At 40.4% G+C, this 16,721-nt stretch overlaps 2 protein-coding genes across 2 annotated transcripts; one reads left to right on the top strand and one right to left on the bottom strand.

Annotated features, from left to right (window-relative positions):
* The first annotated feature begins 6,934 nt into the window (after positions 1-6,934).
* On the top strand, positions 6,935-9,424 carry LOC131881410 (ecdysone receptor-like). The gene is made up of 2 exons (XM_059228256.1): positions 6,935-7,775; positions 7,842-9,424. Exons 1-2 carry the CDS (start codon positions 7,361-7,363, stop codon positions 9,128-9,130), a joined length of 1,704 nt encoding a protein of 567 aa, XP_059084239.1. The 5' UTR covers positions 6,935-7,360; the 3' UTR covers positions 9,131-9,424.
* Positions 9,425-9,464: 40 nt separating this feature from the next.
* LOC131881408 (protein ref(2)P-like) lies at positions 9,465-12,218 on the bottom strand. The gene is made up of 4 exons (XM_059228255.1): positions 11,541-12,218; positions 11,278-11,447; positions 11,110-11,205; positions 9,465-11,032 (listed from the first exon to the last, which is right to left on the bottom strand). The coding sequence occupies exons 1-4, from the start codon at positions 11,805-11,807 to the stop codon at positions 9,559-9,561; spliced, it is 2,007 nt and encodes a 668-aa protein (XP_059084238.1). The 5' UTR covers positions 11,808-12,218; the 3' UTR covers positions 9,465-9,558.
* Between the last annotated feature and the right edge of the window lie 4,503 nt (positions 12,219-16,721).

Below are 16,721 nucleotides of genomic sequence, written 5' to 3'. Positions count from 1 at the left end.
CGACTCTTTTCCGACCTTTTTACTTTTTATTTTTCACGTTTTAGCACCTTTTTTGCCCCCTTATTGTCATTTGGATCCTTATCCGCTTCTTTCATTCCTCGTTTGGGAACTTCTTATTTACTTCTGTGAAGCATCAAGGGTATGATCAGATGAAGGATNTTTTCCTCATATCATCTTTTGGAGCAACAAGTTAGTGCTCTTGATAGCACCCTGGAAAATAACCAGGAGTATGCCAGGCAAGCATGCAAGGCACACCAGGTTTAGAACACGGGTTACAGGTAATTGGCTCTTTTGGTGTACAATATTTAGAAGGCACTGTCACCTGCATTAAAATGCCACACACTGGTTCAATTGTTACCCAACGTAGATGACAGTGCCCTTTACAGCTTCAGTAAAAAAAAAACAAGAGCTCTAAAACTGGAGAATTCATTCTTTGTTTTCGGCTACATGAAAGAACATGTCAATGAATATATGGCTTCAAGGTGAAAATAAATCACGATATTCTAAACGCGATGACGTTTTCTGTTTGTGACATTGCCCCGCCATCTAAGAGTCAAGCTCTGGGCAATAGAAACTGGCGACTGGCGATAAACGTCATTCTCCCCCGATTAGTTGGCGTTGCTCATTTTCAATATTGTCACAAAATGTTAAAAGGTTTAGATAGAGACTTTAAGGGTGATTAATATCGGGTTACGTTGGGTTAGATTGGGTTAGATTGGGTTAGGTAAGGTAAGGTTAGGTAAGGTTAGGTTAAGTTTAAAAAAGTACCACCGCCAACTGATCGGTGGAGAATAACGTATCCCGCGACTGGCTGGTTAAATCCTTTAAGACAAGCCAGGCAGGGCGTTCAAAGAGGGAGAAAGCCCAAAAAGTTCAGGGCGTCTGATCTCCCTTTTTCTTTAGGTTATCTCCCCCTTGAGGACCCTCATGTCTGAATCAGTGCATAAATCCAGGAAAAAATCCATAAATTTGTGCAAAAATCATCTGCAACGGCACACGGCCCAAAGAAAACGGGAAGAGGCACGGTAGATTGCTAAATAAAGTGCTCTTGCCTTGCCTCGAACGCAATATTTTTTCCGGACATTATATGACCCGGGGCACTAATCATGAATAAGATTTTGATAGAATTAGCCAAAAACAACACAAACACAATATAATTCAATAAAAAGGAATTGGCTCAATTGGCCCTCTTTTGGTAGAGGCTGAGTGACAAAGCGCCCTCTGAAGTACAGAACGTAAAACATATTTCGTGAAGCGTAAGGGGGCACATTCGTTCGAACATAGATTTCTAGACGCTGAATGTCGGACGACCGACCACTCGGTTGGATAAACAGTACAATAAACCGGTTTGTAATCAATTCCCAGGAGACCATCCATTGTACTGTTTTACCAGCCGAGTGGTCGGTCGTCCGACTTCCAGTGTCTAGAAATCTATGGTTCGAAGTAATGCCAAAATTGTAATTTTAAACGAGCGACTTTTCAAGACCGGCCTTTGAACGGTAGATACCGATAGCTTTGGAAATTGATGAGGCAAACATGATAACGTCTATTTTCATTTATAGACCTCGAAAAAACAAAGTTAAAGCCTGAAATAAACTTTTTAACTTCTTTTGGCCTTTTGGCTGGAAAAAAATTGCTGATCCAACCTTCCAATTTTTTCACTTTTTTAGCCATGTTCCTACTTTCTCGACTCTTTTCCGACCTTTTTACTTTTTATTTTTCACGTTTTAGCACCTTTTTTGCCCCCTTATTGTCATTTGGATCCTTATCCGCTTCTTTCATTCCTCGTTTGGGAACTTCTTATTTACTTCTGTGAAGCATCAAGGGTATGATCAGATGAAGGATAAAATTCTCAGCCAGAACCTTTTATCGATTGTTTTATTTTGGGTTTTCACTGGCTTTATTTGCCGTTGCAAAGAATGTAATCCCCGGTATGATTAAAGTGAAAAATTATGATTTGTCTAGTAATTGCAACTTAAACTTTATACAATATTTGATCTACAAACGAATGTGAATATCAATTCCTGTTTTCGGTTTGAGAAAGTCTGCAAAAAAAGAGGGTTCGCAGATGAGCTACATCTGTAGTAATGGATTTGATCCGACCCAAAATTGTTTTGTGAACAAAAGCACCCTCAGCAGCAAAAACAGTAAGCTCCAGAAGAGAGTCAATTGTTTACCACGACGTCTGTATCAATTGAAAACGGATCCTAATGTCGAACATTGCTCAAAAGAAAAAAAATGATAATTTCCTTGCAATCTCAACGGATAGCCTACTAAAAATGGCCTTTTCCTTATTGTAATTTTTTATGCAATAATGCAACCTTTTGGCATATTTACACCACTTTACACATTTTCTCGACTTTCTCGCATTTTTTCAACCTTAAAAAATTCGGCTAGAAAGACGACTTGTTTTAGGTCCAATGATTTGTGCAACTCTTTTATCAAACATTGACCAAGTCATTGTTTTGCGCGTAACATCATTGTTCATAATTTATTTAGACATTTATTAGCTTGCATAATGTTGAGAATGTCATATCATGACGTTTTTCCCTTAGGTGCAAGAGCTCTGAACCATTTCATCGATTAAAAGCGCCTATCAATTAGGCGACTAACAGATGGATGCCGGGGTTTATAAGGCTCTATGCAAAGCAAAATATGACACGAGAGTTTTGGGCCCCATTTATGTTGTCTGCGTTACAATTAAATAATAACTTAAACAAAGGCTACTGTGTCAAGGAAGAGTGATTTGGTGATCAAGGATGTCCCACAGAGTCAGGAAATATTTTGAATTGAGTGGAGTCCCCAATGGTTTGGAATAAAATCGATAGATATGAATAAATTGTGGTTACCTCAATAGTCCCCAAGACTTTCATGTCACACTTTTCATTCTTCTACTTTGTTAACTTAAAGGCCTCAACACAATGGTTAAAATGCCCTTGAAAGATTGACATAAGCACCCAAACACATCTCGGCATTTTTTTTAACTCGCAAAATCATCACAACAGATTTAGTTTTTTGCTTTATGGAGTTATAGCCCACATAAAAAACTGACATGCCTAAATCATTCTACAAACAAAAAAATTGAAGAACCTCTACAAAGAAAATTGGGATCACACTTAGTGCTTGTCTAGAAACTTAGATGTGATCTATACTAGTAACCACTTTGTCAAATGAAACGTATTTTTTCACTTGTGTGATATTGAAAATCCGGATTTTATTTTTCGGGGAATATAAATTAAGATATAACCGTGGCATTTATTGTTTACACTAATTGTGCTCTCAATTTTCTTTGAATAGGTTCTTAAAATTTTCGGTTTTAGAATGTTTTTGTGGCATGTAAGTTTTTTACGTGGGCTAGACTTCGACTCGACAATAAAACCAAGTTGTTCTCTGGCAACTTGATAGGGCTTTTTGATTTCCGTATCAATTACTGAGCCTGACCATCAATTTAGTGGCCCTTTGCCCGAAAGAAAGCAAAAATCAGAATAGAAATCTAAAATCATTCTCCGTTTCATTTGACGGACGTCTCGAACAATGAATTTCCTGTTAAAAAGATCAACCTGAAAATATTGCTAAGAAGATTGCAATTAGGACAAGGCTCCTTGCAATCAAAGGATTGGTTTTAAGTAAAGATTCGTCAACAGACTTGTTTTCGAATCCCCAATCCCTTTAAGAAACGATTGAACATGGACCAAATGATGGGGGTCATTTATTATCAGGGATAATGGTCTCAGGCTGTTCCTTCCACCAGAAAAAAGTCATTGCACCCCTAAAGGAATCATCAGAAGTCTAGCAGACAAAGTTTTNAAAATGGCCTTTTCCTTATTGTAATTTTTTATGCAATAATGCAACCTTTTGGCATATTTACACCACTTTACACATTTTCTCGACTTTCTCGCATTTTTTCAACCTTAAAAAATTCGGCTAGAAAGACGACTTGTTTTAGGTCCAATGATTTGTGCAACTCTTTTATCAAACATTGACCAAGTCATTGTTTTGCGCGTAACATCATTGTTCATAATTTATTTAGACATTTATTAGCTTGCATAATGTTGAGAATGTCATATCATGACGTTTTTCCCTTAGGTGCAAGAGCTCTGAACCATTTCATCGATTAAAAGCGCCTATCAATTAGGCGACTAACAGATGGATGCCGGGGTTTATAAGGCTCTATGCAAAGCAAAATATGACACGAGAGTTTTGGGCCCCATTTATGTTGTCTGCGTTACAATTAAATAATAACTTAAACAAAGGCTACTGTGTCAAGGAAGAGTGATTTGGTGATCAAGGATGTCCCACAGAGTCAGGAAATATTTTGAATTGAGTGGAGTCCCCAATGGTTTGGAATAAAATCGATAGATATGAATAAATTGTGGTTACCTCAATAGTCCCCAAGACTTTCATGTCACACTTTTCATTCTTCTACTTTGTTAACTTAAAGGCCTCAACACAATGGTTAAAATGCCCTTGAAAGATTGACATAAGCACCCAAACACATCTCGGCATTTTTTTTAACTCGCAAAATCATCACAACAGATTTAGTTTTTTGCTTTATGGAGTTATAGCCCACATAAAAAACTGACATGCCTAAATCATTCTACAAACAAAAAAATTGAAGAACCTCTACAAAGAAAATTGGGATCACACTTAGTGCTTGTCTAGAAACTTAGATGTGATCTATACTAGTAACCACTTTGTCAAATGAAACGTATTTTTTCACTTGTGTGATATTGAAAATCCGGATTTTATTTTTCGGGGAATATAAATTAAGATATAACCGTGGCATTTATTGTTTACACTAATTGTGCTCTCAATTTTCTTAGAATAGGTTCTTAAAATTTTCGGTTTTAGAATGTTTTTGTGGCATGTAAGTTTTTTACGTGGGCTAGACTTCGACTCGACAATAAAACCAAGTTGTTCTCTGGCAACTTGATAGGGCTTTTTGATTTCCGTATCAATTACTGAGCCTGACCATCAATTTAGTGGCCCTTTGCCCGAAAGAAAGCAAAAATCAGAATAGAAATCTAAAATCATTCTCCGTTTCATTTGACGGACGTCTCGAACAATGAATTTCCTGTTAAAAAGATCAACCTGAAAATATTGCTAAGAAGATTGCAATTAGGACAAGGCTCCTTGCAATCAAAGGATTGGTTTTAAGTAAAGATTCGTCAACAGACTTGTTTTCGAATCCCCAATCCCTTTAAGAAACGATTGAACATGGACCAAATGATGGGGGTCATTTATTATCAGGGATAATGGTCTCAGGCTGTTCCTTCCACCAGAAAAAAGTCATTGCACCCCTAAAGGAATCATCAGAAGTCTAGCAGACAAAGTTTTTCCATTATGAACACTACACATGTTTACCTATGACAGAACAAAGATAAATTTGTCCACCATTTGTCTAAGAGCTTTCTGTTCTGGTGAATAGTTTTACTGTCCTACTCGTACATTTATATGTTCAAAAAATGATGCAAGTCAAAGAATATGTGTCATTCACTAATGCAACTTTTATCGTGAACTTCACCTCGTTTTTCACGTACAGAGTAATTACTCTGCTGAACATTCTATCCCGAGCCAAGTCTGACAAGTCTGACATGACGACAATACGTCAAGTTCTCTTGTTGAACGTCAAACGGCGGGAGCTCTAATATCTTCAGGGTTCACAATTATTAATCATTCCCTTGCGATATGATTTTAATTCTCCGAACAATGCGTCATGTGAGCTCTCAATTTCATCGCTGACGTCCACGTTGTGTTCAGCTTTAAACAATGACTACTTTCATTTGTTATTCTTTTTTAACAACTTTTTGATGGAAAAAGCGAACATTTTGTAGATCGAATTTGGCTGAAAGTCTTATTCGACCTCAGCACCCATTAAATAAAAAAAAAACCCATTAAGTTCAAGATATTTGACACACTGGAAGCCATGAAACAGTCTTTAGCTTGGTCTTATTATATTTTGGCTTTGTAGCCCAAAATTACCAACATCTTTTTGAGTCATTTGATTCAGTTTATCATTATATACTCATAAATCTGCAAGAAATTGGCAAATGTGCACTTGGGTAAAAGAAAAAGAAGGAAGTCAATAAACGGTTTGAATGCAATCTAAGCTGTTTGCACTAGCATTGCTTAGCTTTTCTAATCATTTGACTTTGCACTCTCTGTATACACATTTTCCTGATGCAAAAAAAAAAATGAAATCGATTTTAACCGTTACATGAATTGAATATCAGCAGTCCCTAAGCATGAGCACAATATAATCATGTCCATGCACGCATGTCTGAGCTCAATGTATGAATCAATAATACAGGTACTTGTTGAAGCAATTGTTCCAATTAGGACATCCCTGAGAGCAAACGATTCTAGATTGTTCCTCGTGTTTAAAAGAGTACTTACAATTTGGGACTTATGGGCGCTTTAGTAAAATCTAATCAAGATTAGCACTCACCATTGATGCTCATTTTAGCACAATTTAGCCTACAGGGAGGACAGAATAAAGCCTTAGTAACAAAAACGTGTATCGTACATTCAAAAAGGGCTCTACGTATATCCAATTTTGGATTTTGACTCTTCGATGACTTACATTTCAGTCAAAACACGATTCCTGAAATTGGCCGCCCTTATATTTTTTGGAGAGGACTACAGATTATTTCATAATATGCATAATAATCAATATCCTGATTGCTTTATAAAGGATTGGATTGGGATATGTATAATCAAACCCTGGATCCACTTTCGATTGCAATGTTTTTCGGAACAAATATCTTCATTCATTTTTTGAGAAAAGCATGGTGAACATGTTTCGTACAAATGTGTATGTACGTACAAAGCAAGCACTAGCCCTCAATTGAACTAAGCAAGATCCAGTTCAACAGAGCACATACAACAATCTTTTGACAGGATTTGCTATCACTATGTGTGAATTTGGCCATTATCTAATCATCATATCAGCTAATGCGACCAACTTGTTGGCGTTTCGATGACTTGCCATTCGAGATTCGTGTTCCAGCATTGCACAAAATTTGGGCTCGTTTCACGTTTCAAAGATCCCGTACTTCACCTAAGTGAGTTCTCCCAGATTTGGCGCTTCATTCTCTACTTCTACCTGGGTTTTGTAGACACTCAAATGTTCATGGGGATCGAGGAGCAAACTTGGAAGTTGAAAGTGGGGTGAATGTGTACACGGAGTCCGCATCCAGCTTCCATGGCATTCACGGACGTACGAGTCGTACTAAGGCAATCTTCTTGTGCAAGGAGACGAACGCTGTCGAGCTTAAACAGTGTCAATAGAATGTTCTAGCCAAATGAGTGATGAAATATAGTCATTCATTTTGCTCAAGCCGCTAAAGTGACGGGATTCATGATGAACAATCCACTGAGCAATGTGGAAACTCGAGTGTTTGACATTGATCAGTATAGTGATGAGACCTTGGAGGTGTTGCTCTCTAGTTCCTTGAATCAAGGTCAAACGGACGGCTTTCATCGCGAAGGGACATTGGAATCCAATCATCCTATGGATGAGGGCGTATTTGACTTCCCTGATCTCTTCACTACTCAGTTACCAGAGCCGCAAGATTTTGAGGTCGACCTTAAGGAATTGGAGTCGTTTATCAATGAAGAGGATTGGACGTTGAACGTATCGTCTACAAATGGCTTTCCCACCTATCAGCATGGATCTGAATCCTCATTTTCGCCCCAAAGTACGACTTACTCCCACAACCGCAAGTTTTCCAGGTCATCCGATGAAGGGATCTCACTATCGCCCGAATCGACAAGTAAGATCTGGTGCATAAATTAACAAGTCTAAAGGTTTTCTTGACTCACATGTGTTTTCTTTCCAGATTTCAGTTCCAGTTTGGGAAGTCCGGAAGATCCGGACAATCTTCCCACGGAAGCCATATTGCAAGTCAACGCTGTGCCTGAGAAATCCACAGATCCTACAGAGTCCGAGGATAATTTTCCCCAATCATCAATGCCACCCTCGGATTGGGATCCCGAGAAATGCTACATATGCCAAGAAAAGGCTGGAAAACATAACTATTACGGGGGCAAGGCTTGTCCGAGCTGTCGGGCATTCTTCCGAAGAGCAGTCCAAAGTAAATACTACGAAATCTTCTTCTGCAACAAAGGAGAAAAATGTGAAATTAATCTCAAAACCCGGCGATCTTGCCAGTTTTGTCGCTTCAAGAAGTGCTTGGACTCTGGGATGCGGGTGGCTTGGGTGTTGCCGGATGGCGAGAGAAACCGGCGGTTCAACAAGCTTCGAAAATCTGTTCAAAAGAACAAAACCCAAATGGAAGCAGAGAAGAAAGCGGCAGCGGAAAAATCTAAAATGCCCCTGCAAGTCCGGGGCGTCTTGCCGGGCGAAATTGACATGATCCGAGGGGTTCATTTAAAAGTTGATAACTTGGGAGCCAAAAGTTTGAGAGAGTTCATCCTAACCCAACCTGACTTTATGAAAAAGTTGGCCAATTTCAGTTACTTCGGAGGACAACCCGACATGGCATTCATTCAGAGGTTCCAGTTAATGTGTGACAAGTTTGCCCATTTTGTCATGACCACCTCGGATGAGTTCAAAATGCTATCTTTTGGCGATAGACGCCAATTGGTCGAGGTCAACGGTCCGCTTCTGAACCGATTCAAGTGCTCAGTAACCATTCAAGAGACAAATTCATGCTTGGTCAATGGCATCGAACAAGCCACGAAATCCGGAGAATTCCCCTATCTCAATGATATTGCCCACAAACTCGAAATGCTCAACATGAGTGATCGCAAACCCATTTTAGCCTACAACCAATTCTACGCCTCCCCATGGGCCTCATCCAAAGAAGCCGAAGGCCGTTACTTCAACCTCATGATCAAAATGAAAGCTTGGCCCCGAGATAACATCACCAGCCCCGTGGATGATATCCAAATGACGCTCGCCAAGATGATCATCGCCTTCACTCCGGATTTTCTGGATCTCGAGCAAAGAGCCGTGGTGGAATCAATCCAAATGAAGTATGTTGGAATGCTGCACAGATACTTAACATTCCGCTATGGAGCCAAAGCAGCCACCACAAGGCTGGCTAGCGGTCTCATGATGTCAACCTATGCTAGAGAGGCCCAAGGTATTGTCACAGGATGCTGAGGAGAAGGACGATCAAAGTAGCTGTCAAAGACAAGGAAATTTGGATTTTGCCTGTCACGACATCGGACAACGATCATCGGCGAAAGAGGTTGCGTGTCTGGTCAATAATATCTATTGGGTAACAAACCTGGTAATTTTGCATGCATTTTGGAAAACAAAGTCATGGCGTTGCGGCTATCACGCCCCTTAGAATACTCGTAAGGATTAACTACAAGTGTGCCCTAATCTCATCGATTTCCAATTGGAGCAGTTGAAATATATGGAGATTGTAAAGGGGAAGCTTCCCTTGGAATACATGTGTGTACGTACTGTACATTACTCGTTAGGGGGGGTGTTCTATGGCAAGAGTTATCTGTGTAGTATAGAAGGTTAATCAATATTAAGAACAGTGATTCAAAATAAATATGGACACCTCGATGAACTTGATGTTAAGATTTGGAGACTGGGGCGAGTACGTCCAAGACCTCGTCGATGTTCCCTCTCTTCATTGTGATCAATTGGGTCAGCCAACCGTCGTCGTCGGAAAATCCCATGGCTAGCATTTGATCTCGGGCGTCGGAAATCTTGCTTGAAACGCCCATCCCCGGCTTATACAGACCATAGCTACTATATGATGAGTAAGGATTGGAAATGCTCTCACTTCCTGAAGAGCCTTTCCAAATTGGTTCGTATCCCGGTTTGGAGTAGCTTTTGGCCGGTTCTTTCTGTTTCAGCGCTTCAGACTCGTTGAAGATGGAGGAATCAATGCCGGCCCGATGGAGGGCTCGTCTTAATTCCATCTTCGACGAAGAGAATACGTATTTGTCGACCTCATTGGCAATCGATGATGTCGGTCTGGTTTTTGATGGCTTTGTCGGAGATTCCAATCTAATCTTCACCTCTCTAGGTGCTTCCTTTTCCAACTCGCTGGACGTTCCATGCCAACTTGGTTGCCTTTGCTGAGGATCATTTTCCTCTTCTTCTTCTTCTTCCTCCCCTTCCTCTTCGTACTCTGCGTCCTCTCCCTCCTCATCTTCATACTCATATTCATATTCATATTCATCCTCTTCCACCTCCTCCGCATCCTCCTCGAGATTCTCCTCACAAACTTCCTCCGTGACTTCAGCCACGGTGATTTCATCGAACAGAACTTGCTGGGCTTTGGTACTTTCGTTGGACGTTTTTCTGGCCGATTTGGATGGAGTGGCCTTAAACTCTTCCTCAGACGAATAGCCCGTCTCACGTTCTCGTTTGCCCGTATCCTCAACGATGGCCTTCTCAATTATGATGTCTCGTTGTGGGATTTCGCACAACTCAAATGGACTGGAGGAAACGCTGCTACTGGTCGACTTTGAGAATGAGGCTCTACGAGAGTCCAAACTCTTGATGGGCTCCTTGGAGAGAGGTTCCAAGAGTTTGTCAATCTCTTCTTGAAGAGTTTGAATTGACTCGTATTCCATGGGTTCCTCTGATTTCAGGTTTGTATCTTCCGCCTTACATTCCGTTGGATCTGACATCGTTTGGCATTGAACTTTGGATTCCAAGTTAATTGGATCCACTGAAACCGTTCTTGACATCCTCAAGGGCTCCTCAGTATAACTATCACATTTCTCTGACTGGTCTGGGGCATTTTCGGGCTTTGGGGTTAATGGTTCTGACTGAATTTTGTGGTCAAGCTCGGCCATTTCAAGCTGTTTTGGAACGTCTTGTTCGGCCAATATCTGCATGTGTTTGGTGAGTTCTTCAATTGACGGTAGGAGATTGGTCTCCTGTGGAAACGACTCGTTTATGACCAAGGATTGAATGTCAGGACTGTCTAGTTCCTCGTCAAGAAGATCTTTGGCCATTGGTTCCAAACCTGGGGCGGAAGTTGTGGGTGATCTAATCTTTGATGGGGAGCCCAGATTTAATCGCTCATAAAATCTGAAGAAAACAGAAATCTTCAGTACATCGACACGCGTCTTCGATCTTGATTAACCGAAGCATAAATCAATCAATACCTGTGTATCCTGACAAAAAAATGGGGCGGATATTGGAAGATTGGATTGCATATTCGGATCATATCGTGACCAGGATGGCTGGCTCTGCTCTCACATCTATTAGTAAATACAGCCATGAGGCACTTTGATCTTAGCAAAATTTGATCCATTGAGTAATGATTAACTCACCTTCCACATATGTCAAAATCTGGACAGACCATGCACTTATATCGGAAGCCTGCCACTAGACCGTGACAGCACATGCACACAACATTGGCATGGAGGCCGCCCAATGCATTTTGAACCTCCACGGCATTGCCTTCCTTGGGCTCATCGACATAGATCTTGTAAACATGGTTCTAGAAAAGAAAGAAAAGCTCTAGCTTTCAGACGCAAGTGAAAAAGCAAAAATTAATGATTCAGATTGGAATCAAATTCATCATAATTCTCACTGGTTCCCGCATCATTTCCACTAGATCCGTATCGTTCGTGAGACAAATCCGATCTCCATCTGAGTCCTCGTACTTCAGCATTCCTTCACTCACTGCACTGGAGGTGTTCTCCCGATTGAAAACGGCTTGTTCCAAATCTTGGAAGTGCACTGGAATCGACAAGCAGAACCGTCGGATGACGGAGGGATCAAAGTAGATCTTAAACGCTTGCTGTTGTCCATATTGATCGGGCCTTCTAGGTTCGTGATCCTCCCCCGCGATCATCATGTTATATGTAGTGATGGAGACTGTTCAATGAAATTCTGTGTGCTTACAGTTCCCGAGAAACGGTGGGATGGCCGCACACAAACATTCACTTCACAACACCGATTCAACTGGCCTTAGAGGCCTAACACCCTCTCCAGGACAATGTACGAGATGTGGGCGAGAACACAAGAACTCCCAGACCCAAAAGAATCGTAGCTCACACACACACACACATCCTGGCCGTCAATGGCTGCTGGGAGCTTGAAAGAAAACGATTGAGGGTAATCGGAGCTCATATTTGGGCTCGCCATATTTCAGTCTTCAACAGATTAAGCACTTTTGCGGGATGACGAATCGGACATTAAATTGTAAAATGCTACAGCACGGTCTTCGACTTTCATTTCATGCATTTCGGCGAAGGATAAAGTGCCATGTCCTTTCCCCATATCCTGAAAATCTCGCAACTTCAGCTCTGTCCTTGATTTGCTTTCGTCGTTCCTCGTCGTCGTTCATCTTTTTAGCCACGAAAAGCCCTGTATAAACAAGGAAGCGGGATGTCTTGCCAAAAAACAAGAGGGGCAAGTACGTGTACTGTACTCTAGCTTTGGACACGTTTGAGTTTGAAAAAAAATGAGTGCCTGAATCGCCTGAATTACGTACGGCACAAACAACAAAAATCTCCCGGGACCTAATGAAGCTTACACTTACGGTGAGATAAACGTAGATGTCAGACAAAAGTGCAAACACTTTACTACTTCAACCGTTTCCGATGAATTCGAGAAAACCATTGAAATTCAATAACATAGAAGATAGAGTGTGGACCTCCAAACCGATGGGCAGTTGCACAAGCAGGTGCCGAAATTTTGGTTCTGTATGGATGTCACACCCTGGTTGAAAAGATTTAAGCTACATAAATTATATCTTGGTGCGACAATGTCCAAAAACAATTGCTAACTCCTGGACTTCGTCATCAATGTTAACAAATCACGATCATAAGTCGTTCTGCTTCTTCACTGAGGCTGCAAATGATACGCAATGTCCACTAAGACTCAAAAATTTGCAAAATGCGCACATTCTCTGCCACGAACGTTTTCCATCATCTGCATCTTGGCCTTTTTTCCGATGCCAGAAAAAGATCGGTCTGATCATTCGAATGAGGCGAATTCCTAAGCAAAAGTGCATCTATTATACTATCTGTAATCTGTTCATTCATTCTAGAAACTAGACATCAATAAACGAAAATAACACAACATCCGTAATTAACTTAGTCCTTTTTTTTGAGCATTTATTTTTGAGTCCCATGCCTCTTAGCTTGTAAAAGTCTGTTAGATTATAGGGATGAAACCTGAGACGACCTGCAAGCTTTTCTCAGCTGTTTTTGCTTAAGACTCAGAGGCCCCATTTTTAGCTTCATTTTTTTTTTTTTTAAAAAGGGGCTTCCAAAATTGAGAAGTTCATCCGTACAAAAAATGAAATGATTTCCCAGCCTACTTCAACCTCACAACGGAACATAATATTTGAGCTCACCCAACTTTGATAAAAACCGTCTCTCGAAGAACTGGCAAGATATGGAGACCTCGGATTTAGCAAATCCTCTTCCATGAAAACAATAGATTGAATTTCCTCTCCGGATCTTAGAATTAACCCCCAATCATAAATAGCACACGGGAATGTTTGTCCTATGTATTGGATCAGATTTGAATTGAACCTTCAAAGACAACAAATGTACGGGATTACATTCCCCGTAGCACTTAAAAATTCCTCAGAAAAAGAGCCACGATCTATTTTTCCGACTTATCAACTACTCATTGGAATGTTATCACTAGCATATATCTTATTATTCTTTATTGGTACGGATTTACTTTTGGACTATTGGTAGATTCATAGGTTTACATGATGACGATTGTTCCTTACTGAGATGTCTTCTTAATGGAAGTTTTGGGTTATCTTAAAATAATACTATGAAACTCACGCCAGCATCAATAATTAATTTGTCATTAAGCCTGATCATCTGTTCAATTAATATGCCCCAAAATTGCCAGATCTACTTTATCTCATTTATTCCATGCCCCTACCCGTTGTTTATTACAGGAAAGTATAATTCTCTAATTGCAATTAGGTTGAGCAGATATCTAGAACAACTTTTAACCTTGGCACCGTAGGACAGATTTTTAAACAAGTTCCTGTCACGTTTGGAGTATTTTACCGAGGGGGGTCCATGTCCCTCAAGTATGTCAATGAGGTTTTAAGTAGCTTTTGTTGACAAAAAATATCCAATTGGACTCTAGAGCGCACACAATCCGGCAAATTTGTTTGAAAGTCTTCAAGATATTTTCTGTTATCTTAGAAGTAGTGCAGCATTTTTTTTAGGTTGGAGCATATAGCTAGGCTTGGGGATTTCTTAGTTTTTATCGCGACTTCTGTCACATTTTCCGCACCTTTTATTTGCATGATCTACGATCCAAGATACGGATTACAATCGTTACAGGATGCGGCTCCAAAAAACATCCATGTCTGTTTTCATGCATTCGGAGCGAGGAAAAGTCAAACGTACTTGTCCTATACACATGAGGCTCGAACTTGCAGCACATGTACAGTATTAAATGCAGAAGGTACAGAAGGTACAAAATTGAATGAAGGAGTATCTTTGAAAAGCCAGGTCTTTTGGTGTGGCACGTTCGAACTTGCTTCCTGTGACAAGATTCCTTGGCATGTGGGCAATTAGATTTCCATTCAGTGAAATCTTTTTTCTTTTATTGGCCGGAAGCGACTGAGAATTTGGCTTTTTTTTTCTTCACTCCAAACAATTTACCACGAGCAAATTTCTATTTCTCATGCAAATTATTGCCATGGTCATTGTTACGCCTTTATTGAGGGCATTCGAATTGAGCCATAATGCCATTATTGTTCTAAAGTCGCGCTAGCATACTTTCTAAAAGTTCCTTAAGAGTGAGGATTATAAGTACAATGAAAAAATTATCAAGGTACTTATGCCCAAAGCAGTGCATATTTGGACAATGGCGAACAAACGTCAGTCATTCGACTAGCAGCCGTGCCCGTATTTACCTAGTGCACACGCTTGTGAAACTATCTTCATGACGATCATCTTTGTCGTGGTGGCAAACCAAGCCCAGTCGCCATTCAAGTTCAGTTTAGGAGTAGGTAGACGTCGAAAAACGGAGGAACTTGAAGAAATTTTTGGAAGTTTCGTGGGAATGTACGGGGATGCCCAAATGGATGACAATGCTCCATGGAAATGCTTCTTTTGGTCCAACCCACAGACAAGCGTACAAAAGCTGAAAAAAAGCGCGCGTGTAATTCATCAAAGATTTTATCAAAGTTGCATAGTTCAAACCAGGGTATATATGATCTTCCATAGCATCTTTGTGATTTGTGCTCCAGTGTAAAGTTATCCGTGGATTAATTTTCAATGGTTTTGCTCGGTCCGGATATAAGGCATGAAGTTATGCTCGGCTGAATGAGAAGATTCCCATGCCTACAGCTAATAAGGACCACGCCAATTTGTGCAAAGAACATGACGATTGACGATAAAGTCGACCACGTCCAATGTCCATCCAAGACACAACACTCAGACCATCATCATTAGTTTATGCAGTTAACAGTGAAGAGTAGGCGATGTTGGTGAGGTTAGATAGAAAGGGGCCTAGACCAATTGTCATTTCTGTGAAAAATTGTGAACACCACAATTGAATTTAGACTTTAAACGAGCCATTTTGAACGAGCTCCAAGAGAGCCCGAACCTTCTGGTGGCTCATTTATTCGGGTCAGTCTGGGTTATTGACAGTGCTGTCAATACTTCAGACTATTAATTGGAAAAGTCCAGCCAGGATTTGTATTCTTTGCCATTGAATGTGTCCACGTCTAGAATCTTGTGATGTTATTTGCTCACAAGAGAAGATTTAAAAGAATTCAACTCCACTTCCGTTATTCCTCAAGTGTTGAGGCTTTCGAGATATTTATCGTTGTTCCGCTCTTCCAATTTTCCTGAGAACTCTCGTCAAGACCCTAATCACGCAACCAGGGTGGCCCAAACAACTTTTAAAATGTCGTGGCTTCAATTTTCTGACAAGGGGTATGTTTTTGAAGAATATGGCATTTTTTATTAGCTGTCAGTACTGAAATCCTATATCTTTACTTAATTATAAAAACCACGCAGTTTTTATTGCGAATGTACTTGAGACGTTCGTCTGAATGTTCAATTGATAGTGACTACGTCGAGTGAATGGAACCGGCTGGATTACACTCGTGTTTCTTTGACAAAACCATGCTATTGCCTTTTATCTAGTAAGTAATTGTTATTTGACCTATTCTCTACTAAGTCAGCTTCTTGAGTAGGCGACTTTCTTATGAAATGCAAGCACCCAATTGGACACCATGACGTTCTGTGATATTTTGATTAGATCTCGCCGCCATTTTCTTGGACGAGCTTCAGTGAGCATCAATTGAAGCGCGGAAAACCTCCCACAAGAAGAAGTAGGAGAAGCAAAAATCTGTGGACGGAGGAAGCAATACTTTAGGTGCCAGTTGATTAGACCAAAACCATAGCTTGACTTGTTGGTGAGAAAGTCTTCCAAAGGGAGTCATTTCCCTCGTATTTGTTTCCGCACATAACGATATCACAGTGAGCAATATTGTTGCACTCAATTATTATGAGTTCTCCTTAATGGCGCGATTCGTCCGAGGAAGAAGGGGAAAATCATATTCAAGAGGACCTTTTGACACACGCAGATGGTGCTGCCAAATGTCTTCGAAGAAATCCTCGTATTTGAGAAGTAACCAGAAACAGTAACACCTGCAGACGAAGGTCTTGCACGTCAAACAAAAGTACCAGATGACCCTCTCTTTCCATTATCAACGGTTGTACTCAAATATACAACATGGTAATAATTACGTTAAGCACCACAGAAAACCATT

This window comes from Tigriopus californicus, chromosome 5, assembly GCF_007210705.1.
Source record: "Tigriopus californicus strain San Diego chromosome 5, Tcal_SD_v2.1, whole genome shotgun sequence".
NCBI lineage: Eukaryota > Metazoa > Arthropoda > Copepoda > Harpacticoida > Harpacticidae > Tigriopus > Tigriopus californicus.
Note: the sequence above shows the minus strand (reverse complement) of the source record. Positions and strands in the feature narration are given on the sequence as shown.

Excerpts from the sequence above, each read along its gene's own strand:
- LOC131881410 (XM_059228256.1), top strand. The coding sequence starts at position 7,361 with ATGATGAACAATCCACTGAGCAATGTGGAAACTCGAGTGTTTGACATT. Across the intron at positions 7,776-7,841 it reads ACTATCGCCCGAATCGACAA|ATTTCAGTTCCAGTTTGGGA; the intron begins GTAAGATCTGGT and ends TTTTCTTTCCAG.
- LOC131881408 (XM_059228255.1), bottom strand. The coding sequence starts at position 11,807 with ATGATGATCGCGGGGGAGGATCACGAACCTAGAAGGCCCGATCAATAT. Across the intron at positions 11,206-11,277 it reads GATTTTGACATATGTGGAAG|ATGTGAGAGCAGAGCCAGCC; the intron begins GTGAGTTAATCA and ends ATTTACTAATAG. Across the intron at positions 11,033-11,109 it reads TTTTTTGTCAGGATACACAG|ATTTTATGAGCGATTAAATC; the intron begins GTATTGATTGAT and ends TGTTTTCTTCAG.